Source organism: Suncus etruscus, chromosome 1 (assembly GCF_024139225.1).
Source record: "Suncus etruscus isolate mSunEtr1 chromosome 1, mSunEtr1.pri.cur, whole genome shotgun sequence".
In the NCBI taxonomy this organism is placed as follows: domain Eukaryota; kingdom Metazoa; phylum Chordata; class Mammalia; order Eulipotyphla; family Soricidae; genus Suncus; species Suncus etruscus.
The window spans coordinates 82,947,272-82,974,880 of record NC_064848.1 but is presented as its reverse complement, the minus strand read 5'-3'; the positions used below and the strand labels follow the sequence as shown (position 1 = coordinate 82,974,880).

General features: G+C 38.2%; 1 protein-coding gene and 1 non-coding gene across 2 annotated transcripts in view; one reads left to right on the top strand and one right to left on the bottom strand.

Annotated features, from left to right (window-relative positions):
• Positions 1-10,500: 10,500 nt before the first annotated feature.
• On the bottom strand, positions 10,501-10,607 carry LOC126026933 (U6 spliceosomal RNA). Its single transcript, XR_007502124.1, has one exon. It is a non-coding gene; the product is annotated as a U6 spliceosomal RNA (small nuclear RNA).
• A 4,503-nt stretch (positions 10,608-15,110) lies between these two features.
• SVEP1 (sushi, von Willebrand factor type A, EGF and pentraxin domain containing 1) overlaps positions 15,111-27,609 on the top strand; it is a 249,330-nt gene continuing 236,831 nt past the window's right edge. Inside the window, 1 exon segment of the mRNA XM_049784433.1 lies at positions 15,111-15,665. Within this exon segment, the coding sequence (XP_049640390.1) occupies positions 15,111-15,665 (555 nt within the window).

The following is a 27,609-nucleotide window of genomic DNA, read 5'->3' as shown; positions in this document are numbered from 1 at the left end:
TAGTAGTAGGGGACCTCAATACTCCACTATCACCACTGGACAGATCCACCAAACAGAAAAATAGCAAAGAAATAAGAGCTCTAAATGAAAAATTAGAAGATTTGGGGCTAATAGACTTATATAGAGCCCTACATCCCCAGAAAGCAGAATACACATTCTTCTCAAGTCCACATGGAACCTTCTCCAGAATAGACCATGTCTTAGGATACAAAGCCAACCTATATAAGAACACAAAGGTAAGGATCATTAGAAGTACCCTTTCAGATCACTATGCAACAGAACTCAAAATTGACGTCAAGAAGAAGCAATGGAGAAAAACTAATACCTGGAGATTAAACAACATGCTGCTCAACAACAGCTGGATCAAAGAACAACTCAAGGAAGAAATAAAAAGATTCCTTGAGACAAATGACAACGAAGAGACAACATGTCAAAATCTGTGGGACACAGCAAAAGCAGTAATTAGGGGGAAACTCATAGCAATACAGGCCTATGTCAAGAAGCAGGAAAATAACAAAACCAACAGCTTAAAAGATCACCTCAAAGAATTGGAACAACAGCAACAGAGAAATCCAACCACAACCAGACGGCAAGAAATAATAAAAACCAGAGCAGAAATAAACAACATCGAAACCAAGAAAACAATACAAAAAATCAATGAGACCAGAAGTTGGTTTTTTGAAAAAATAAACAAGATAGACAAACCGCTGGCAAAACTCACAAAAAAAGAGGGAAAACACCCAAATCAATAGGATCACTAATGAAAGGGGAGAGATTACAACAGAACCCCAAGAAATACAACATATCATGAGATCATATTATGAACAACTATACTCCACCAGGCTAGAGAACCCGGAAGAAATCGACAGATTCTTGGAAAAAAACCCTCTTCCAAGACTGGAAACGGAAGATCTAGAAAGCCTAAACAGACCAATCACCTCAGAGGAAATTGAAGATGTAATTAAAAAACTCCCTAAGAACAAAAGCCCAGGTCCAGATGGATTTACAGGTGAATTCTATCAAGCTTTCCAAGAAGACTTACTACCACTTCTCCATAGGCTCTTCCAAACCATAGAAAAAACAGGAATCCTCCCTAACTCCTTCTATGAGGCAAATATCACACTCGTTCCCAAAGATGGCAAAGACATCACCAAGAAAGAAAACTACAGACCAATCTCACTAATGAACATAGATGCAAAGATACTCAACAAAATCTTAGCAAACCGAATCCAGCACTTTATAAAAAAGATAATACATCATGACCAGGTGGGATTTATACCAGGAATGCAAGGTTGGTTCAACATACGCAAATCAATCAACATTATACATCACATCAACAACAAGAAAGATAAAAACCACATGATCGTATCAATCGATGCAGAGAAGGCATTTGACAAAATCCAACACCCTTTCATGTTAAAGACACTCAGTAAAATAGGCTTAGAAGGAACTTTCCTCAAGATAGTTACAGCTATCTATGAAAAGCCAACAGCCAACATTATACTTAATGGTGAGAAACTAGAAGCATTCCCACTAAGGTCAGGAACTAGGCAAGGCTGTCCACTCTCTCCACTCCTATTCAATATAACCTTAGAAGTCCTAGCAATAGCAATCCGACAAGAGAAGGGAATCAAAGGAATCCAAATTGGGAAAGAGGAACACAAACTATCTCTATTTGCAGACGATATGATGATTTACATTGAAAACCCTAAACAGTCCACAGTAAAACTCCTAGAAACAATTAACCAATACAGCAAAGTGGCTGGATACAAAGTCAACACACAAAAGACAGTAGCGTTTCTATATACAAATCACGAAGTCGAGGAGAGAGAGATTAAAAATACAATTCCATTTAAAATAGTATCAAAAAATATCAGGTACCTAGGAATCAACCTTACAAGGGAAGTGAAAGACCTATACCAGGAAAACTTCAAAACACTTCAGAAAGAAATTGAAGAAGATCTAAAGAAATGGAAGAACATCCCATGCTCATGGATAGGTAGAATTAACATAGTCAAAATGACTATCCTACCCAAACTTCTATATAGATTTAATGCAAACCCTATCCAAATCCAGACACCATTCTTTAAAGAAATAGAACAATCAATCACAAAATTCATCTGGAACCACAAAAGACCCAGGATAGCCAAACAAATACTGAAAAACAAGAAGCTGGGTGGCATCTCCTTACCTAACTTGAAACTATACTATAAAGCCATAGTAATCAAAACAGCATGGTACTGGAACAGAGACAGGACCTCAGACCAGTGGGTCAGAACAGAATTCCCTGACATAAACCCCCAGATATACAGCCAACTAATATTCGATAAAAGAGGCAAGAACCTGAAATGGAACAAAGAAAGTCTATTCAACAAATGGTGTTGGTACAACTGGAAAACCACATGTACAAAAGTGAAGATCAACCCATACCTCACCCCTTATACAAAAGTCAACTCAAAATGGATCAAAGACCTTGAAATCAGACCCGAATCTATAAAGTTTATTGAGAATAAAATAGGCAGAACACTCGAAGACCTATATATCAAAAAGGTCTTCGAGAATGGAGCACCATTGGCAAGAACTTTAGCAACAAACATAAACAAATGGGACTACATCAAACTAAAAAGCTTCTGCATGGCGAAAGAAACCCTACTTAACGCAAGAAGACAGTTAACAGAATGGGAAAAAAATCTTTTCACTCGACATATCAGATAAAGGGCTGATATCTAGAACATACAAAGCACTCAGAAAGCTGAGCCCCCCAAAACCAAATAAAGCCATAAAAAAATGGGGAGATGAAATGAATAGACACTTCTCTGAGGAAGACAAAAGGATGGCCAACAAACACATGAAAACATGTTCACCTTCACTCATCATCAGAGAGATCCAAATCAAGACAACAATGAGATACCACCTGACACCAGTGAGGATGGCTCACATTAAAAATAATGGGAACAATCTCTGTTGGCGGGGATGCGGTATGAAAGGAACTCTCATACACTGCTGGTGGGAATGCCCCCTTGTCCAACACCTATGGAGAACAGTCTGGAGAGTACTCAAAGAACTCAGAATTGAGCTGCCATTTGACCCAGCAATTGCTCTCCTAGGTATATACCCCCAAGTGGGAAGGACATTCATTCCAAAATATATGTGCACCCCACTATTTATCGCAGCACTCAGTGTAATAGCCAAGTCTTGGAACCAACCTCGATGTCCAACAACAGATGAATGGATCATTAAGATGTGGTATATATACACAATGGAATATTACATGGCAGTCAGAAATGATACAATCACAGACTTTGCAGCAACATGGATGGACCTAGATCATATTATATTAAACAAAGTAAGTCAGAAGACAAAAGAGAAACACAGAATGGTAGCACTATTCTGAAGCACCCAGAACACACATCTTATACACAACTGATACTCAACAATCAAATAACACGGTTTAACAGGGTAGAAACTCTAAACACTGCAATAGTCAACATATACTCAGGAGCAGTCCCCAAAGTACTTGAGAAAGGAACAACGCAAACTCTTGACTACACATTATTCCACAAAGAAAGCAGCAACACCAAATACTGCACCGTAGAGAGAACAGGTATGTAATCAACCTTCCACGACAAAGGCCCACAACAATCACTTAGAGATAGTATTCAGGAACACAGGTAAAGAACACCACGGAAAATCACTGTCTGCAATGGAATCATCCCATAACACTACATTTTATTGTCTTTATCTTATAATATTTAAAATAACCTCTCAGCTTTTATATCCACAGGCATCCTTGAATACAAATGGCGGATAAACTAAGATGGCAGCGCGGGATACCACATGAGATACCATACCTAGCTTGCAATATGAGATGGCCCCGAGAAAACTCTTTAACATACATTTTATCTCTAGGTTACACCTTCTTTTAGGAACTGAAGCACGTGACCAGCCAGACCACCAAAGCAGTAACCGAGACGTACAGACTTAAACTACACGCTCTATTCTGTGAACAAATTCAGGCAAACTAGCATTCCCCTGCTATTCTCTCCTCTCTTCTCACTACTTTCTTTTTTATTTTCTATCTTCTTTTTTTTTCTTCTCTTCTTTTTTTTTTCTTTTTCTCTCTCTTTTCTACTCTTCTCTTTACTTTTTTCCTTTTATCTTCTCCCTTTCCTTCTAAAGTATTTTCTCTTTTCTCCCTTCCTACCCCTTCCATATACCTTCCCCTTTTCCCTCTCTGGAAATCCAACTATCCCTCCACCCCTCAATCCCATACAGACCTCCCGCCATATTAAAACTCTCCACCCTCAGTCCTTAATCTATTAGGCATCAAGATTGACCTCCTACCCCAACGAACCATTACCCAGCACCCAGTCAAGAGGACACCCAGTCAAACCCACACCTCGTCTCCTGCAAGAAAAGGCAGCCAACTCCCCTGCGGATCCATGCTGCGAGGCCCTCCCCAACAACTCCCCCTAACGTGGACTGTTACCTGAAACCGGACTTAGGTCTAAAAGTATCCTCAATGCAAGAACCCTTCCAGGACCTCCCTGCCACAAATCTTTTGCCACTCTGAAGAAGATCTGGGGATGGGATGGAAAGATGCCTGGGGACCCACACACCACAAGAAAAACCCAAAAGACAATGGGAAAACCTGTATTTCCAACATAAGCATAAGAACTGTATCACACCACCTCTTTACCCGCTTTTCCTCAAATGTAAGATAGTCATATGCATCACTTTGGCCCTTTAAATACTTTGCTACCTCATTTAAAAAAAAATCCGGCCTACATATACATATGTAAGCACATACATTTTTGATACCTATTTTTTTTCTATTTATTATTTTTTCATCTTTTTTTTGGGTATGTAACCTGTTTCTGTTTTCCCCTTTTGACCACCCCCAAATGCACCAACAATATAAGGTAGCACCATTTCCCCCTGCAAAGGCACACTAAAATAAAGGGGGATTCTTACATATATATATATATATATATATATATATATATATATATATATATATATATATCTCAAAAAAAAAGAGAGCTCTTATCTATTAGAGATAGGAACTCATAGTTGTTTACAATAGAGGGATATCTCCTACCTTGAAAATATGTCATGTGGAATTAACTTAGACCTCAGGTGTTTAGATACCATCAATCCAGCCTTGAACCCTGGATCCCAGACACAGGAACGGCACAGTCCTTCACAACTGCTACAGGAAACAAATCCCACCCGGGACAGCCGCAATACTGCGAGGCCACCAACAAATGCCAGCTCTAATATGACATCCTGACAACGAAGAAAATGGGAACAACTTGACCTAAGTGAAGGTTATCCTACCTTTCTAGCTAACGACAAGACAAAATCAGAAGACTTGTCACCCTTTGGAAGGCCCAAAAGCCAAGATTTCGAGTTACAGATGACTGCTGCTAGAACCATGACCAGACTGTATACAGCTTGGGACCAATAAAAAAGCCCTAACCTAGGGTTTGAACTACGATCTGCACAATGAACATGATCCCCAGCTTCAAAGGTCTGGCAGAGACCATTGTAATGGAATGGGGCTTCTGGAAGCACAAAGAAAGACACTGTCCTAGGTGCCATCCTAGCTTCAGTGCAAAGACCAAGATCACCAACCACAGAAGATGAATTAAAATGACAATGATGGAACAGAACTTCTAGAACCACAAAGACTGACTTCATCATAACTCCCACCGCAGGATCTGTGCAGATACTGAGATCCCTAGTCACAGAGGCCTGATAGTATCACCCAGGACAGAGCAGAGGTCTTACAAACACCACAAAAGCACCACCAGGAGAGTAAGTGATCCTGAACAGAGTCTATAGTTGATCCCATGACAATACACTCCAAGGGCGGAGAAACCCCATATCTCTTAGGCCAAGTGAATTCCTTTTCGAATGACCCCAATATTTACTGTGCCTGGGCAGGAGGGGAAAAAAAAAAAGCACAAATCATTATTTTTTTTATATATATTATTTTATTTTCATTTATTATTATTATTTTTATTTACCCATCTATTTTTGGTCAATTTCTCTGTTTGGGTGTGATAATTGAAGTTGTCCCCAGTTATACTTATTCTTTCTCTTCCTTTCTGTTCTTCCTTTGTATGCTATGCCATGTTTCCTATATCAAGACCATGACATTTATTTGTTTGTTTGTTTGCTTGTTTTGTTTTGTTTTGTGTTTATTTTTGTGGGTTTTTTGTTTTGTTTTGTTTTGTTTTGTTTTTTGGTGCTTGTGCTTATTGTTGGAGCCTTCACGGGATATTTGACACTTCTTTTTGTACTGGTGGAATGTTTCACCTTTTTTCTCTCCTTCATTTCTCAAACCGATGTTGAAAACCTCTGGAAGAATTCCACTTATTTTCGGCGTATTAGACTTTTACCCCAGTTTATTACTTTTCTCTCCTTTAAACAAAACCACGTAACTTGAACTAGCTAGTCCTGCCCCCCCAATTAGAGGGGGAAACAAGGGAGACACCAGGACCAAAGAGGTGCAAGACTACTATGCAGTAGGCTAGATACAGAGGAGACCACACATCCTAGCTACCCTGTGGGTGAGGGAAGAGGATATGGGTGGTAGGACAAAAACGGAGGTGTAGGGAGGACAATTTGGTGATGGGAATTCCCCCTGATTTTATGTAAATATGTACCTAAAATATCATTGTCAACAATATGTAAGCCACTATGATCAAAAATAAATTAAAAAAAAAAAAGAATGTGGTACTACTTCATACTGTGTGGTTTGAAGGCTGTAATATGTTTTTTCAATTGATGCAATTTCATTTGGTTTCACTGTTTTTTTTTAATTAAATTGTTTCCATTGAAAGTACAAAAAAAAAAAAAAGAGAGATGCTATTTGAGGGGGGAAAAGGGATGGAAATCAGTGCAAGAGAGCAGTGCTAGCAAAGTTTCTTCTATTACCTTTAGGTTGCTTCTCAGCATTAGTATTTAGTAGAAAATACATTAAGTATTTCTATGTCTCTTATTTATTGTGTTACAACTCAGGATGTCTGAAATGGCATCTTGGGCAAGTTGGGTTGGCTATTTCCTTGCACTAAGTGCTATCCAGTGCATTATAGGATGTATAGTTGCACTCCTGAGCCCTGTACTAGATGGCAGTAGCACTTTTTCCCATAAGTTTTTTATAACACTGCCCAGAATTCTATGAGGGGATCTGTGTACCACTATTCATTTTATAACACTGCTTTGCAAATAGAAAACATTGAACATTTGTGGAGCAGTGGTAATGTTAGTGTTCCATCAAGAGTGGACATCAGTGTCACTCATTGGCAAGATGCCTCTATTGTCCCATTTTCTTACCTTTAGTACAATTAGCTTGACTCTCCAGCCCATTCAAATACATACTGTCAGAATATGTTAGTCTCACCTCTAGGATATGTATCAGAATTACCCAGAGAGCTCTAATTTGTCCTAGAAAAATTAAGATGGAACACTCTGTGATCCGCTCCTAGACTTTGAAGAATATGAGAACATTCACTCCAAAAGATATATCATGTCTAGATTCAGATTAGTACTAATTATGATAGCAATAACATGAAATAAATGCCCATAAACATAGGATTGGATAAATATGTGGCATATTTATTAATGAAATAACTATTCTGTTATTTCTATTATTTAAAAAATGTAATCATGTCATCTGAAACAAAATGGATGAAATTTGAAGTGATTATATTAAATTAAATAAGTAAGTGAAAGGCAATTACCATATGGTTTTACTTATGTTGCTTATAATTATCTAAAGCAAATTTACTAAGGGAGAGTAGTTCCTATATTTGGTGAAAAAAGGAGAGGAATGAGAAATCGATTAGAGGGGATTTTTGGTGGTGGGATGGGACTGAATTTTGCTTACTGGGTTTGTTGTTATACATATGCATACATAGGTAGAGGTAATTAGCTATACTCTTGAAATCCTATAACATTATTAACTAATAAAATCAGTAAAATTATGCTGAGTGAAATAAGTTTAGGGGGAGAGGAATAGACAGAATAATCTTACTCATTTGTGTGACATAAGGGGAACTAAAAAGATAGATACTAGTAATAGTATCCAGAAACAATGAAGATGAGGACCAGAAGGACCAGTCAATGGTAGGAAGCTTGGCACAAATACTGGAGCAGTTCAATTAGGGTAGAAAGGGACCATTATGACAATGATAATTGAAACTGGTCCCTCTGGACAAAAATGAGGTATTAAAGGGGATAAAATGATATGCCTGATACATACCCTTTCATTAACAATGGTAAAAACCACAGTGTCAAAAAGGAAAAAAAGAAAGGATGGAGGAAAGTAAAATGTTTGCCAAGAGGCAGGCAGGTGGGGTGGGGGAGGAGGGGTGAAGGAAGAGAGTGTAGGAGAAGAAGTAGGGAAAAATAAAGTCAGTAAGATGGGCTATGTGCCTAGAACCATGATAGATGCCTTAAAATATTATTTTCAGGATGCAGAGAGTTAAAATATTAAAGTACATTCTTTACACATGACTAACCCCAGTTTAATCACTTTCATATCATAGTCCACTAAGCAACACTGGGTGAGGCCTGGGGACCTTTGAGTATCACCTGCTGGCTCAGGTAGTCCCTGGCACCACAAGGCCTTAGAAGCCAAGCATCCTTATGCCTTCATATTGAACCACAAGCCTAGCTGGCAGAGAAGCACTGGCAGGACCTCTTGAGTACTACTTGTAAGATTCTCACACTCAGAAGTTATTTTTATCACTAGGACTTTAAGATTTTTCACTGAAACAGTTGAAGTGTTAAATTTAATGTGATTATGAAGAAGTACGTGCACCATTATATGACAAGTTTGGCTTAAACATCCCATATGGTCCCCCGTGCCTGCCAGGGGCAATTTCTGAGCACGGGGCCAGGAAAAACCCCTGAGCACTGCCGGGTGTGACCCAAAAACCACAAAAAAAAAATTTCTGGTAACTATATTTGATTACAATTAGATATTTTTGTGCCAAGAAAGATAATTATTCCAAGAAGGATTGGGAGGAAAAACATAGAAAAGAAGAACATAATCAGAACCTCACAGTTGTTAACTACTCCTTGCTTGAATTAAATGCTGCTATATAACACCATGGTTACACACAATTATCTGGTAAACCTTTATCCTAAAATTGTTGCAGAAACTGGTTTATATCATGTTCTTATAGGGAATTCCTAAATCTTATGGTAGACTAGGCTTTTCAGTTTTCTGTCTTTTTTTTTTTTTTTTTTTTTTGGTTTTTCGGGCCACACCCATTTGATGCTCAGGGGTTACTCCTGGCTAAGCGCTCAGAAATTGCTTCTGGCTTGGGGAGACCATATGGGGCGCCGGGGGACAGAACAGCGGTCGCAATCTTTCCTTGGCTAGCACTTGCAAGGCAGACACCTTACCTCTAGCGCAACCTTGCCGGCCCCTTCTGTCTATTTTTTTTTTTTTTAGCTATCTCTCCATCATCATTCAACTCAACTAGGTAATTGTTCATTCTGTTCAATATTTCTAGCTCTCCACTTTCTAGAAATATGACAGGATTGCACTTCCTTCTCTCTTTGTGATAATACAGGGTTGCATAACTTTAGCCAATGAAATGGAGAATTGCTATGTTTTTTCAGGGGGAATAATTTAGGATCTAACAAGTAATTCATAACATTGTGTATTTTTCTGCCACCACATTTATAAAAGCATGTATTGAAAGTCTAGCCTGCAGGGTCACGTTTATCTGTTGGGATCAAGTTCAACAAAATATGATAGAAATCTCAATACCCAAAGCAACAGAGAGGCCATCTGAGATGAGAAACAGTGATTCTGCTTCAGAACCTGAAATCTGGAGAAACACAATTTTTTCCAGTTTATTAAGGTCTCATTACTAGACTGGGCCATCATTTTAATTTCTTTTTTAAATTTTTAACTAACATATTTAAGCACCATGATTACAAACATGTTTGTAGTTGGGTTTCAGTTATAAAAAATAGAACACCCTCCCTTCACCAGTGCAACCTTCTCACCCCCATCTCCTTCCTCCCCCACCCTCTCCCTGTATTTGAGACAGGCATTCTATTTTTCTCACTCACTATCATTGTCATGATAATTGTTAGTATAATTATTTCTCTGACTGTACTCACCACTCTTTGTGATAAGCTTCATGGGCTGTTCCTTCCAGCCCTCATCTCTATTGTTACTGGATATTATTACAATAATGTCTTTATTTTTCTTAAATTCCATAAATAAGTGAGACTATCCTGTGTCTATTTCTCTCTCTCTTTGACTTATTTCACTCAGCATAATAGTTTCCACCATGTCCATCCACGTATAGGAAAATTTCATGACTTCATATTCTCTGACGTGGGTCATCATTTTTAATGACCCAGGATGGTTGCTACAGTTCTGCCTCCATTCATGATCCACGCAAAAGCATAAAATCAGGGGTCAAATGAAGATATGATATATAAAAAGACCACAGCTTTCTTTAAAAAAAAATGGAGCGCTTTACAAATTTGCTTGTCATCCTTGCCCAGGAGCCATGCTAATCTTCTCTGTATCTTTCCAATTTTAGTATATGTGCTACCGAAGCAAGCATGAGACTGCAGCTTTCTTGTAAAGAAGCTTTTCTGAAAGCAGTCACACGAACCCAGCAGTTAAATAAAATTACTGAGAACCTAGTTATAGGATCATATCCAAATGCAAAGATCAAGTATGTATTTATTTCAGGCAACCTTGTGCAAACTAAAATTGACTTTATTGCTATTCAAGAGAAGAAGAAAGTAGGGGCTGGAGGAATGGCACAGCGATAGGGTGCTTGCACGTGGCTGACCCAGGACTGACCTTAGTTAGATTTCCCCGGCCCCGGCATCCCATATGGTCTCCTAAGCCAGGAGCGATTTCTGAGCGCATAGCCAGGAGTAACTCCTGAGTGTCACCGTGTGTGGTCCAAAAAATCCCTCACACACACACACACACACACACACACACACACACACACACACACACACACACACACACACAGAAGATAAGATATGGTAAGTAGGCGCATCTCTGTCACAGGGAGTATCTAAGTTAAAGAAAACAGGTATTTTTTTCTTTAGATAAAAAATAGGCTCTATATCTACACAACCCAAATGACGGATTACTAGATGAGAATAAAAACCATTCCTCTCTAGCAAAGACCTTCTTGAAGGTTATAGGAGGAATTTCTGTTAAAATTTTTTTAACTTGAATTTATAAAGGAAGAGCCTATTCTTAGAATATAAATCTGCAGACAGACTAAATCTAACAAAGAGAGAAAATTAAAGACCTTGCTGAGGGGCTAAAGTGGCTCACTGGAGCCAGAAAGGGGCCGAGGTCCATCAGGATTGTTCTTGATTTACATTTCCACACTTTTTGGTTTTATTAATTTATTTATTTTTAATTATGTGAACAATGATGCAAAGAAAGAGGACAAGGTAAAGTTATAGTGAAAGGGCAATCACCCAAAAACAGAGTTCTCAGAAGAAATCCCCCTGCTGACATCTTAATTTTGATCTTACTGTCAAGGAACATCAAGAAAAATAAAACCAAACCCATATACAATTACTTTGTCCCTCAAGTCCCCAGATTTTATATTATAAAATTATGTACATTATACATTATAACATTTCTTAGCGATACTCCAAGCCATAAAATTTATGTAACTCCTTAAACTTGAAGGCATAGTAGTTTTTTACATTTCCGTGCACATGCATATTAGTTTAAGTTAACCTCAAAAGTTTAAGTGGGTTTTTTTAAGGTTTAGAGTCAAAGGAGCACAGGAAAATTTCCACACTTTTTGAAACAAGTCCAACCGGGTCCTCTCTCTGCTTTAGTTACATGAGCCAAGAAACCCCATTTTGTCTTTTGCTTAAATGAGTAGTTTAATTCTTTATAATCCATGATTCAAAAAATACTGTCTATGGATTACTTTGTTTAATCACATATTTCTGCATTTTTTTCTTTAAACAAAGAAGAAAGAAAAAAAAAAGAAAGGCTGGGGGCCAGAGGCCAAGTGGTCTCAGATGCATTGGTGGAGAAAAATAAGGGCAGAACTAAATATCCATGTCAAAGTCAATGACAATAAAATCAAGGGACCTAACTTTAACAATCAAAACTTAAATGGGTCTGTTATACAGGCAGCATGGGGGTGGGAGGCAAAGGGTGGTGGTACAGGATGTAATCTGGGAACATTGATGGATGAAGGTTGATATTGGTGATAGGAATGGTTCTGACTCATTGTATATCTGAAATTCAACTATGAAGGACTTTGTAGATCACAATCGTTTCAATAAAATAAAATTAAAACGAAGTGTCTACCCACCTTATACTTGGGGTGGGGAGGGGTCATGTAAGCTGAAATAGAAGCTTTCTTAGTCTTAAGCCCTGGCATATAAAGATCCTGACATCATTCTTAATGGTGTGTTAGAAAATATTGAGTAGGTGAATTTGTGGAAATTTAATGTTTTTTTTCTTCAAAATTTCTACTCCAATGAGGTTTGATCACTCTCCAGGAAGATCTAATTTTTTCTCCTCTTCCTTCTCTCTCTCTTTTCCATTTTTGCAATTAGTCTGATGCTTTGTAATTGTTTGCAAATTATAGTCTATTTATTTAGGTTCTTGAGTCACACTTGGCTGTAATTGTTTACTCCTGACTCTGTGCTCAGGGATCACTCCTGGTGAAGCTTTGAGAACCACATGGAGGTTCTGGGAATGGAAAGCAGATGGACAGTATACAAGACAAGCGACATACTCACTGCATTATCTGTTAAGACTCAACACTTCCTGTTCTCGTCTGGTAGTTTTTGGACTTCTGGAGAACTAGAAATGAGTCTATTCAACTTCCTCTCCTTAGTATCTAATATCATGGCATTTACTAGGAAGTCAATAACTATTGTTACAGAAATAAGGATTTGATTTGGCCACTAATAAAAGGTGAAAATAATAACAACTAGATTTTTATCAAGTATATACCAAGCACTGTCCTAAAACTTTATTTTTTTATAATTTAATTTTCAGAACAACACTTAGCCACCCTATTATTTCATTTTACAGATCAGTTCGGAATTCAAGTAAAAAAATTAAACATTCTAGCAAATGGAAAAGTCAAGATTTAATTATTGACAAAAAATATATAAGAGCCCTAATATTTCAACCAATGCACTACAATATTTCTCATTAAAGGTATTTCATTAAATATATCTATCATTAAACAATCTGATATATTAGAGAGGTGGTGAGATCATTGAATTCTATAAAGAAACAGATATAGCTGAAGAGAAAGCACAGCTATAGGGCGTTTGCCTTACAAGCGGCCAACCCAGGACCAAAGGTGGTTCGAATCCTGGCATCCCATATGGTCCTCCATGCCTGCCAGCAGTCATTTCTGAGCAGATAGCCAGGAGTAACCCCTGAACACAGCCGGGTGTCATCCAAAAACCAAAATAAATAAATAAAATAAGAAATAGATACAGAAACTGAAGTCAAAAGTCAGAAGTAAGTCTGTTCTGATGTTTGTACAACAGCAATATCTATATAGTCCTTCTGAGGCGAAGTTTCTAAATCAAGGACCTCTTGATCATCTATCTTCTTTGCTCCTTACATTATTCAATTTGGTCGCTTTGAACAAACCACAGTGCACTCCTTTCAGAGCACAACTGTGCTTAGAAATATATATATACACAGAGATATATACTTTATATAAAATATAATGTATGCTTTATATAAATATATTTATATGTATTATGTACTTCATATATAAAATATATGTACTAGTACCACTCTAAGCCTAGGAAGTAAACATCTGTAGTTTTCACCTGCTCCAAATACACTATGAAAACATGGAAGGAACTCTGGTACCCTTCTCATTCTGCAGATTTTAATGCAAACTTTACTTGCTACGAGAAGGCATTTCTGAACTCTCCCAGGTCAAGTCTACCACAATTCTCTGTCATGACCCTTTGCACGGCTAATGATTAGTGTGAAAACCTGGAAAGCAGCCATCTATCTTGCTTCCCTGTCAGTTGCATGGGGTAGAACCAAGTGTGGTTTTGTTTTCGCGTGTATTCCACACATCACAGCACAGAAGTAGCACTTCAAAATATTTGTTGAATGAATGAAGGAATGAACTATATAAATGGATTGATGAGGTTTTGCTGAGAAGTCATCCCAGGAGGGGTGTAACTCTTTATGGTGTGATCAGAAAGAGGAGTGCTCTGTTGTACACACACACACACACACACACACACACACACACACACACACACACACACACACACACACCAGTGAACACCAGTGAAGTCAAACATTAATGCTATGACTTCTACAACATTCTCTTTAGTGAGGGCTTCCATGAAAGGAGGGAAAGAGACACAAAGCGACCTAGCCAGTTGTCAAAGGATGCTTTCAACTAACTCACTCCCTGGCCGGTCCCTGTGTGTGTTTTTTCCCTACAAAGTGTTTCCAATTACTGTGGCACTCTTGGTATCTGGATCCATCTCCAGTGAATTCCTCTGCAGCTCCTGCCAGACATATGGGATCAATCAGAGCTCAGGCGCTGGTGCGCTTGCTGCGGGAATGTTGACAGCCTGACAGGACGCGGGGGCTCTGGTGATATGGAATCTCCAAGTCTTTTGGGCTTGCTCCGGGGAGGAGGTGGAAGAAGAGGGGGAGGAGAGAGATAGAGGCAGAGATAGAGGAAGGCGTGGAGAGAGGAGGGAATGAGCGAGCGGGAAGCGGCAGATCTTGCTGGACTGGCCCCTTCCTTTCCAACATTTTATAGGCTTGGGGAGAGAGGGGTGGAGAGAGGGAAGGGAAAAGGCTGGAGTGAGGAGGGGTAAAGAGAGCGCACCGTTTGCTCTCCCAAGTCCACCGGCTGCTAAAGAACTCCGGAGCGTGTCCCCCCTTGTCAAATACAAGGGTGCAGAGTCTCCCCACCGCCGCCCCGCATCGCGCGCCCTGCGCCGTGCGCACTCCTCTCTCTCTCTCTCTCTTTGCGCTCGGGGTCGCAGGGCGCGCTTCTCCGCGCCAAGGATCCCCGCTGCGCACCGGGGATCCCGGCCACTCGGTGCCCGGCGCAATGTGGCCGCGACTGGCCCTTTGTTGCTGGACTCTGGCGCTCGTTGCAGGCTGGGCCAACTTTCCGCAGCTGTCCCCGTCTCGCAATTTTAGTTTCCGCTTCTTCCCGGAGGCCGCGCCTGGGGCTCCGGGGCGGCTGCTCGCCAGAGCGCCCGCGCCGGGCGAGGAGGACGCGGACGCCGCAGCCGCCACCGGCGAGAGCAAAGTGGAACGGCTGGGTCAGGCGTTCCGGCGGCGCGTGCGGCGCTTGCGGGAGCTCAGCGAGCGCCTGGAGCTGGTCTTCCTGGTGGACGAGTCTTCCAGCGTGGGCCAAGCCAACTTCCTCAGCGAGCTCAGGTTTGTCCGCAAGCTGCTGTCCGATTTCCCCGTGGTACCCAGCGCCACGCGCGTGGCCATCGTGACCTTCTCGTCCAAGAACAACGTGGTCCCGCGCGTCGACTACATCTCCACGCGCCGCGCCCACCAGCACAAGTGCGCCTTGCTCAGCCGCGAGATCCCCGCCATCACCTACCGTGGCGGTGGCACCTACACCAAAGGTGCCTTCCAGCAAGCCGCGGTAAGGTGCCCCCCTTCTGTCCCATCCCACCCCACCCCACCCCACAATATACACCCTTTCCCCTGGGCCCTGGCTTTCCACCACTCTTGACTCTCCAGACCCGAATTTGAGGCTAGGGCAGGCAAAGTGTTCCCTTCCAGGAATCTGTACCCTACTACCCTCTGCTACTGTAGAGTCCCAGGGGCTGAAGGATTTTAAACTTACCTTAAGTTGTCAAGCTCCCTAAGTGGTCTCTGAGGATCTCCTTCAGTTGGGGTTCTTAAGATACTATCATATTGTAGCGTTTTCAAGCTGGATGAGATTTAGAAAGTGTCTCTAAGAGTATCTAGCATGTGGAATAGCTTGGATGTTTTCTCCAATACTTCTTAAATTTATTTATATTTTTTTATAATATCTTTCTTTAAGCACCATGATTACATGACTACATGTTTGTAGTTGGGTTTCAGTCATTAAAAAGAACACCCCCCTTCACCCGTGGAACCTTCTTCCCACCACTAATGCCCCCCCCCCCCGCATCTTCTTTCTCCCCCAACTCCTGCCTGTATTCAAAATAGGCATTCTATTTCTCTCACTCATTACTATTGTCATGATAGTTGTTAGTGTAGTTATTTCTCCAACTGCACTCACCACTCTTTGTGGTAAGCTTCATATCATGGGCCAGTCCTCCCAGTCCTCATCTCTATTGTCTCTAGGTATTATTATAATAATGTCTTTTCTTTTTCTTTTTTCTTTTTTTTTTTGGGGGGGGAGGGCCACACCCATTTGATGCTCAGGGGTTACTCCTGGCTATGCACTCAGAAATCGCCCCTGGCTTGGGGGGGACCATATGGGACGCTGGGGGATTGAACCGTGGTTCGTCCTACGCTAGCGCTTGCAAGCCTCTAGCTCCACCTTCCCGGCCCCGTCTTTTATTTTTCTTAATCCCACAGATGAGTGAGACTATTCTGTGTCTATCTCTTTCCTCCTGACTTACTTCACTGACTTACTTCACTTCCATGTCCATCCATGTATAGGAAAATTTCATGACTTCATTTATCCTGACAGTTGCATAGTATTCCATTGTGTATATGTACCACAGTTTCATTAGTCACTCATTTGTTTTATTTTTTTAAGTTGTTTAGTGCTTTCCATATGCAGTTTAAGGCTTGCCTTCCAATTTTTTATCTGAGTCCCTTATAAGAATTTTTAGCATCTGGGAGTGGAAGTCCCTATTATGGATGTTTTATTGCAAAATTTTATTTGTTTTGAATTGTAGAGTAACACATCTAGGTTGAAGAAAATCAGGAATGTGTAGAAATATTAGGTATGGACAGTGTTTGTGGAATGAATGAAAGGAAATTGGAGGGGAAAACACTTGAATCTTATCATTCTCAAAAAGTCACTCGATGTGTTGTCAAACATTTGCCTAGGGTGCACTGTTATATAGCCTTTTAACCAAATTGGCAGCTTACTGTTTTACAGTCTACGTTATCCATTTGTTATGCATTGATTTTATTTGGTGTATTATAGCATAGTTCTGTGCATTATTTTCATACCACTGAATGCTTATGCTTTAACTTTCATTATTGGACATACAGTTTTTATTAACCAAACAAATTACAGTAAACACAAATATTTATTGACCCTTGTAAGTACTTAGGAAGACTTTCTGTAGAATTTCTAAAAACATTTGGAAAGTTCTAGATACATGTTGTTCAACTCATAGAGCTAGATAAAAAGGAAGGGTATTTGTCTAGAATGTGGATAATCCTGGTTTGAACCCTAACCCCAAATTCCTCTGACCCCTTCCAGGAGTGATCCCTGAGCGCAGAGCCAGGAGTAAAAACTAAGGCCTGTTTGGGCAAGAGGGATAGCACAGTGGGTAGGGTGTTTGCCTTGCACGCAGCCAACTCAGGACTCACCCAGGTTTGATCCCCAGCATCCCATAGGATCCCCTGAGCCTGCCCAGAGCAATTTCTGAGTGCAGAGCCAGAAGTCACCCCGAAGTACAACAAATAAAATAAATAAAATAAAATAAAATAAAATAAAACTGAGGCCTGTTGGGCCCCAAAACAAACATATTGTCCAACACTGTATTCAGGGCTGTATATTACATACTGGCAGAGTGTCATAGAAGTAAGTTTGTCAGATACTCACCAATATCATACACTATTATTTTGCACATGTTTTCAATTTGAGAGAACAAATATCGTTTTAGTAAATTCAACTTAAAAAAATTAAAGATGAACATATTCCAATTCATGTTCTCAGCATTTTTTGCATTCATAATTGACTGGTCAATATTCTTTTCCATTTTACATTTATAATGCTTATCCCCACCTTATAGTGATTTGTAAAGACTCTCTTTATATAGTGAAGACTGCAAGCCATTATTATATCCTGAAAATAGTTTTTTTTTTTTTTTTTTTTTTACAATTCATTGCCTTTTACTTTCGTTTATTAAAAGGGCATTGCGAAGTGGATGATATAAATTTTTGTTTATACTCATATATGTCAGTCAGGCTTTATGCTTAGGCCTCTATATTTGTCTATGATTTTAGAATGGTCTTCATTCCCCAAACTAGAGACATAATTTTCCATTGAACAATTTAATCCATCTGTACTTAGTACATCAATTTAACAATTTAATCCATTGTAGTGTGTGGTATGATATTCTCTAACTTATATTTGGTTGTAAGGGGAGGGAGAATAAATAAGTTTTCCAGCACTATTTATTTACTAGTCACCCAGCCCTTTCCAATATAATTAAATGCACTTTTAGTTTTGTTTTCTGCAGTGCCAGGAATTGAACCAAGTTTTCCACATTCAAAGCTCGTTTTCTTCACTGGGCCACAACACTAGCCCAGAATGTACTTTTATTTTGTACTAAATTCTTTCTTTGTTTGGTTTGGTTTGGTTTTGGGGTTCAAAGAAGCACTCCTCAGGACTTATATGTAGCGGGAGTGAGTCTGAATTAGTCACATGCATGGCAAGCATTCTACCTACTGAACAGTTGCTCTGCCCCTTTAAAATCTATTATTTTTAAAATAAGTTCTTAAGTATCTATTATCTCATATGAAATATTTTAATATATTCCATATGAAACCAGCCAAAATTTTCATTTTAATATAAAAACATTTAATACATTTATTTGAGGAATAAGTGTTTATTGTAGAGGATAAAATAGTCTGAGCCAGAAAGATAGTAAAGGTTACACATAGCCAACCTAAGTTCGATGCCTGCCATCCCACATGGTGCCCCACACTCCAACAGAAGTGATTTCCTGAGCACAAAGCCAAGAGTAAGCCAGGAGCATCATTAAATGTACCTTCCCAAACAAAATAATTACCAAAAAAGATATTTTTTAAATCCTGTAAATGGCACTATACATATTTGGATATGTATTTGATATTTGATATTCTTGACATTTTTATAGTTGTCTGGGTAACTTGTTTTCATACATGTATATGTAATAGTGCTTAGCATAAAAGGATTATATTGTACATTCTCTTCTACACTTTGAATTTATTTAACCTTACTTTTACACTTCATAGTAAGAAATACAACTTTCTTGCTATTTTCTTATACCACATGGTATTTAACTCTGAATGTGTCTCTATTTTTATTATGTAATTATTCCCAAATATTCAGGTTTAACAAATAATAGTGTATCACTAATCTTTTCCCCGTGGCTCTATTGATTTTCTTGATGCAAATTCTTAACATGGTATTATTTTATTAAAAAAGGTATGCCCATTTTTGCAGTAAGGCCTTTGATATATGTACCAGGTTGCTTGATGTTTGGTACCAACTAGAAATCCCACATAAGATAGGATACAGTCAACAGATATCAATTATTTGAACAGAGCCTAACTTTATATGTAAAAAAAAAAAAGGGGGAACATTAACAATAAGGCTGAAATTTTCTTATTCATATTGCTCACCCTCAGCTTTCTTTTTGAAAATCCATTAACATATTTTGGAATATTTTTTTTTTATTTGAGCATTGCTCTTTTTCTTGTAAGTTGCATGCATTGCCTTTAGTCTTTATGATATTAAACCTCCCACTGGTGTCAGGGAAAAACTTGTCATATACAAGTTCCTCGATTTGGTTTGGACAGGTTACCTCCTGGGCCTCTCAGTCCTGTTAACCCACAACAGTCAAATACTCATTGCTTGCTAAAGAACTACACAGTCATTTGCTTTCTCCTTCCAAATATTACATCCTGTCTTGAACAGTAGAAATATCAACTCAGGTCCCAGTGCCTTTTTTCAGCCTGGATCCATTTGTGATCCCTTTGGAATAGGCAAAGACTTCTCAGAAGTTTGTGTTCATTGAACCTACATTTTATTTTTCTTTTCTTATTTTGCTTGAATTATAAGAAGATGAAGGAGAGGGCCATCTGGACTCAGTCCCTGACTAACCCGGAAATCTACATGTCTTTACTGGAACATAGTCAAGCCTTTGAAAACAGTCTTAAATCTAATTAAAATACAATATTTAGAGAAAGTTGATATATATTAGTGTTTAGACATGGTCTTATTAAAGGCTTGAATATTATTTTCTTGCATAGAGATCAGACAGATGAGTTTCAGAGCAGACTTAATTTGAAAATGTTAACCTGAATATTTTGGGTTTTTATATATAATTTTTATATATATTTATATAATTTTATATAAAATTTATTACACATATCTTCATTGAAATGAGGCAGTTTGTTGGATTCCTAGGGTGTGTTATTGATAAGGTTTAAACACTGACACCTGCACCTGATATGAACTAAAAAAAATCACTGAGATATCTTTGAGGTATTCATTACTTCCCCCAGAAAACATAAGTCTTTCAAATTTTTTTCTGTTTTAAACTGAATGTCCATACAACTATATGCAGACACAGATACAGGCAAATACATAGCACATGAACCTACGTAACATACATAGTTACATAAATATGAGTACAGGACTGGAGAGAGAGTACAGTAAGTTGAGTACTTTCCTTGCATGTATCTGGAGTTTAATTCTTGACATCCCATATGGTCCTTTGAATACCTGGACCTGAGTACAGAACTAGAAAAAGCCCTAAACAGAGCAGAATGTAGCCTCAACTCAAAAAATAAAAGCAAGTTTTTAGATGCCCTGCACAATTTTGATACCACACCATATTCCTCCTTTTTAAAATCTTAATATGCTGAATTTTCTTCATCAATATGAGATTTGCTATTATCTCTTAGACATAAATTGACTAAACTCAAAATAATGAGGAAAGCCATTCCTTCATGTTTTGACTTGGTATAAGAATTGCACAAGTTTATGGGGATTATATCTGTGGACTAATATCATATTATTTTTTAAATAATATCTTTATTTAAGCATCTTGATTACAAACATGATTGTAGTTGGGTTTCAGTCATATAAAGAACACCCTCCTTCACCAGTGCAACATTCCATCACCATATTCTATGGATTGAATTAACAGCAATGTCAATCTTTTGTAGACACCATAGCCTAGCAGTCATCACAATTTGCAAACACTAAAGACATAGAATTAGAATTAGAAGTGTAGTTAGATAAATTCTTTCAGAAATACAACCAAGTAGAATAGAGGAAAAATGGGATCAGATTCTAATTCTAAATGTCTAGCTGAACAAACATCATTATCTCCCTTTGACTAAATATCTGTTAAACAAACAGATGCTTATAAAGCTTCCTTTGGGGGACAAGTCTGCTCTTTTCATTGTTACAGAGTTCCAGAAATATGATCCTCTAGTGGGGAATGGGTTGTCTTGCCAAAAATCTGCTTTTAGCTAGCCCAAGTACTGTGGCTAAAGAGAAAGATTAGCATGCCGAAGGAAAGAACACTTTCATGTTATGTCTGCTTTGATTCACATCTACACCTTTACCTAAAAATAATCAGCTCTCTTAAGCTCCTGGGAAAGAACAACATTTATTTTTATGTTTTGTAATAAAATCTGGATATGTTGGGTGCCACTAGATTAAAAACTATATGAATTATTGGGAACACTCATTTTTCTTACATTGAAAATCTCTAATAACTTTTTCAATGATGCTTATGATGTTCCAGATGCTTAGAAATAAGGATAGTTTTGTTCTTCCTCTACTCTAATAAGATCTGGTAGAAGTTGTGAACTGCATAATGGATTCAACTGTCCTGACTTTTGTAATATAATTAATTATATTTTTGTAGGAGGAGTCTAGCCCAAAATAATCATTAGCCTTGCTACGAGGGGGCCATCTGCACTCTTCCTGGTAATTATGTGGATTGCATAACTCAGCCTTTGCATGCAAAGCAAGCTCTCCAAGCACTCCAACTATTTGTACCCATTCCCTGGCCAACACAATGTAATTAAGATAAAATTTGCTTATTATTATAAAGTTAAGTTCTTTTTCTGATATTGAAACAATATACACCTCTGGAACAATACACCTCTGGAAGTATTCTCACTTTTGTGTTATTACATTTCACCTTTTAGTTTAGGGGCAACATCCCAGTGATGCTGGGGTTACGTCTGGCTCTGCATGCAGGAATTACTCCTGGTGGAAACCATATGGTATGCCAATGATCAGACCCTGGGTCATCTGTGAGAAAGGCAACTGCCCTACCTACTGTACTAACATTCTGGCCCCCATGTTTTATTAACTTTTAAATTTTTCTTCTACCTTGGTTTCTATAGGAACTTCTTTCCTGTTTTCATGAGTATATATGCCCCACTCATTGACAGTGGGAAAAGGATGCATAATCCCTTCAGGTTGGTATCTTGCCTAGAGTTTTTAACCCAGAGAATTAGCCAGGAGTAAATTTAGTTGGCTGTCAATGAAAAGTTCTTACATGTTTTTCTGATTCAAACACAATAAACATTTATTTCTTCTCAAATTTTCTTGAGTAGAAAATTTCAGAACCAACATGGTTTGGTTGTCTTATGATGTCTTCAGGAATCCAAAATCCCTTTCAGCTCTCCACCAATTTCAGAATACCTCACTGTATGGCATAACTATTGGAACACCAACTACCAAAGACTTATTCCAGACTCTATAAAGGAGGAAAGGGCAAATATAGTCACATCACTAATTAAGGGAACTCGATGGCACTCAACATAGTATATCTATCTCACTGGGGGGAAAACTTGATCCCATATTCATTCTTAAATTTACAAAACTTTTGAAGGGGCAAGAGGGGGTAAGTGCTGAGAAAATAATGAGAAATGGTCTTTGTCATAATATGTCATGGTGACTTTGTGTCTAATGAGGAAAGTGTCTGGAAACACTAGCCTTACCCAGCCCAGGTTGGGAGAGTGAGGACTGGACTTACTATAACAGTTCTTTAGTCCTTGGTTAGATGATGTTTTGTTTAGTAAAATCTTTTTTGTTTGTTTGTTTGTTTTGGGGCCACACCCGGTGATGCTCAGGAGTTACTCCTGGCTATGTGTTCAGAAATTGCTCCTGGCTTGGGGGACCATATGGGATGCCGGGGATCAAACAGAGGTTCATCCTGGGTCAGCCGCATTCAAGGCAAATGCCCTACTACTTTGCTATTGCTCCAGCAATAAATCAGTAAAATCTATTGAAGTTACTGACTAATCTCTTAATTTTGGGCAACAGAAACTTTCTAAGGAAAATTTTTCAGAAGCCAGAATCTTCTAAACAATAACAGTATTCTATTCACAAAGAATGATTATGTGGAACATGACAGGGGAAAATATATACTACACAATAAAACTACTGTATCAGTATTAATTAAGCTCAAATTAACAGGGAAACATTTTCTTTGGCATTTCTAGAAGAATAATGAGGATAGAAGACCATGATGTTAAAATAAAATTTCAAAGTGGTAGAAATTTTCAGTGGTGGAAAATGCGTCTTGCAGGTATGAGGTTCTATGTTTGAGTCTTGATACCAGATCCAAACTTTAATAGTCAAAATTTAAAATGAGCCTGCTATACTGGTAGGCTGGGGGGAAAGGGGTGATGGCACGGGATGCATTCTGGGAACATTGGTGGAGGGAGGTTGACACTAGTGGTGGGTCTGGCCATGAAACATTATGTTTTTGAAACCCAACTATGAAGAACATTTTAAATCATAATGGTTTCAATAAAAAAACGTTTTAAATCAATAAAAGGAATACTTAGATAAAAGTAATGTTCTTTTATATTGTATTTTCTTTTGAAATAAGAAATTTCCTTTGTGCTGTGTCTGCCCTCCCATAGTCATATGAAGAGTTTATTTCTAGCATATCCTGTAGTTGTTTTGGAAATCAACTCTAAGTAGGAAGAAAATGAGATAGTTACATAGAACATGGATGTTGTTAGGTTGCTTCACTTGAGAAGAATGAAAACAATTAATAAAACAAAGAAATAAAGAAAAGAAAATCTGGGACATTTTTTATCAGTCTCTATGAAAATGTCTTTCAAGTATTCATATTTATGCCAATCTGTCTCTCAAGAGATCATTCAAGTGATTGCTGTTTTATCTATATAAAGAGTTAAGCCTCAAAGATGTTTCTAATTCATGGGGCCAGAGAGATAGTGTGGAGTATGGCATTTGTGTTGCATGCAGAAGGATTGTAGTTTGAATTCTAGCATCTTATAATGTCCCCCGAGCCTGCCAGGAGCGATTTGTGAGTGTATAGCCAGGAGTAATTCCTGAGCGCTGCCGGATGTGAACCAAAAAAAAAAACAAAACAAAACAAAACAAAAAAGATGTTTCTAATTTAAAGCTTATATTTCACATCTTCAGTAAGTAAATTTGATGTTAGATTGATTTTAATTACTACCTACGTTGAAATAATGATAGCTACCTTATTTCAAGTGGAAGAATGTAGTTAAAAATGAATGAAAAGTGACTCTCTGCACTAATAAATATCTTAAATTGAAGTTCTTAGAGCTTATATTACATTGTACATCTGAATCATTTCCTAAAATTTACTAATTTATTTTACTAATTTATTTATTATTAATAAATAATTAAATCATAAATTAATGATGGTTAATATATCATTAATCTATTAATTTATTTACTAATTTATTTACTATATTTAGCCATTTACTCAGTAAAATATACATTGGATTGTCCCTATTGTATGATATTGCTGATTGTGTGCCTTATAATTCTATGCATTTTTATATATCATGAGATTTACACTTTTTTTTCTTAATTCTTCAATTAATGCTCTCAATAGTCTTAATTCTTTCTTTGGGGTAGATTTTTAGAGCTTCACCCAGCTGTCCTCAAGAAATTTGGCTTTGTTTAAGGATAACTCCTGTCTAGCTTTGGGGGAACCATATGCAGTGCCAGGAATCACACTGAGTAGGTCTTATCTGATGTACTATCTTTTTGGCCCCACCACCATAATTTCTTAATATCCACTTGTAGCAACTAGACACAGACTATACTAATTGCTAGTGCAAATTTTTAATTTCAAAGATGATACTTAAGATATAGGTATATGGTTAGAAAATATATATACACTCTCAGATGTGAGCTTATTTTCGTAAGACGATAATTTTATCTTTTAAACTTTTATGTATCTATATTTAATCATACTTACTTAAAATTTATTGAAGTTAGTGTCTCTTCCCTCATCCTTTCAAGTATTTACCCATCTTTCTTGGTATCTTTAAGCTCTTCCTCTATATAGATTTTTCCCCGTTACCATAGAACAATCACAATACATCTGTGTATTTTTCAAACATTGGTATGTTTCCAGAGCAATATGGTAGTTTGTCAATATGTTTGTAGTGTCTCAAAAGAATGAATTTTAAGATTTAGTAATTATTGGACTGGAGTAATACAGTGGACACTGAACACGACAGTAGAGTGCTGTCTTGCATGCATGCCAACCTGGGTTCAATCCTTGGCATCCCATATGAGATGAATTATGATAAGGCAAAGGGAAGCAGATGGTGACTCAAACAGGTAATGGAAGAGGTGGCCAATATACACAGTTCTTCTGACTCCCCAGTGGCTGTGTCAGATTGCCTGTCTCCCCAGGAACAGTTATTGCCCATATCCTACATTTGTAAGATTCAGCCAACCTCTTTTCTGACAGCCAAATAGAAGCAGAGGAAGGAATTGAGGAACATGTCTTCATTGGGAAAGAGTGAGAAGCAGGGTATTGGAAGACTTGGAGAAAACTCTGGTTGTCACATTCCACACAGAAACTAGAGATGATGGCAAACTCTGAGTTCCAGCTTTAATTAACTTAAAATGTCCATACTACAGTATAGTCAATAAATCTTATTTTAAAGACTAATGTAGTAAATTGTCTAACTGTCATAATAAATTAGTAAACTCTGTATAGCAATGTATATACAAAAAAACTTATATGTAACATCCATTTTCGTAAAATATATGCACTCAAAAACCTGACGTTGAAAAATTTAAAATGTGAATAGTAGTTATCATTTCATTTACCAAGGCTGGAGCGATAGCATAGTGCTAGGGTGTTTGCCTTGCACGCAGCCAACCCCAGACGGATCTGGTTTGATTCCCAGCATCCCAAATGGTCCCCTGAGTCTGCCAGGAGCAACTTCTGAGCGCAGAGCCAGAAGTAACCCCTGAGCGCCGCCAGGTGTGACACCCCCCAAAATTTTTTTATTTACCAACTCAAATAATTTTATTTATTCTCTAATTGAAAATGACTTATTAAAAAACAAGTTCTTCTAGGAAGGAAAGTAACTTCACCAGAGCACAGGTGATTGAAGAATTAACTTTAGGGAGACTAGACACATAGTCTGAAGTCATTCTTAAATATAAACACTCTTTAAGTCTCAACTCTCACCTTTTTTTTCCCTTGAGTCCACTCTGCAGTACATTTTTGATTTAAGAAAGAAATTCATGGGGCTGGCGAGGTGACACTAGAGGTAAGGTGTATGCCTTGCAAGCGCTAGCCAAGGAATGATCACAACCGCGGTTGGATCCCCTGGCGTCCCATATGGTCCCCCCAAGCCAGGGGTAATTTCTGAGTGCTTAGCCAGGAGTAACCCCTGAGCATCAAATAGGTGTGACCCGAAAAACCAAAAAAATAAAAAAAAAAAAAAGAAAGAAATTCATGTTGGGACTTATCAGCAGGGTATTAAAATAAACACTTCTAATTTTTTTTTGATCCAATGCTACATACAGTAGCACTGAATCCATCATTGGAAAATTGTGCTGGGTTGAAAGCATTGACCCGAGTGACCCTTGAACTGATCCCAGCTGTCTCTTTTCTCTCTTAATGAAACTGAAATTCCACAACTGCTAGATATCTGCATAGAGAAGAATGGTTGTGTTACAGTTCGGAAACAACCTATAAATAATGACATAGAACAGAGAAAGTCAAGGTCACTGATAATTGAGCTAATTGATCTCATTACCTTTCCAGGAGGTCAGACAACATGACTCTCCACTGATTGAATTTAAATCCGAGGGTTACTGACTTACTGTTGATTTCTCTTATTTTCATGGTAATCATTATCAAACAATATTCAAAGGTCCCTGAATAGAGCCAGGAGTTAAAACCCTGAGCACAGCTGGCTACATAAAGAGTAATAGACCAAAATAAGCAACATTCTTAGGGAAGAACGTTGATCTGCAAGCTACAGATCCTATCACATGCAAATGAAATCATCCCCTCAAAGAACCCATTTTTTAATCAATTAATTATTCTCTTTCTAAAAATGAAGTCACAAAATTTGTATGTGGACGGATATGGAGACTATTATGTTGAGTGAAATAAGTCAGAGGGAGAGAGATAAATACAGAATAGTCTTATTTATATGTGGGATTTAAGAAAAATAAAAGACAGTATAATAATACCCAGAGACAACAGAGAAGAGGGCTTGCAAGACCGGCCCAGGGTATGAAGCTTACCACAAAAAGAGTGATAAGTGCAATTAAAGAAATAACTACTCTATGGGGCCGGAGCCGTGGCGTGGAGAGGTAAAGCGCCTTGCCAGCGCTAGCCTAGGTC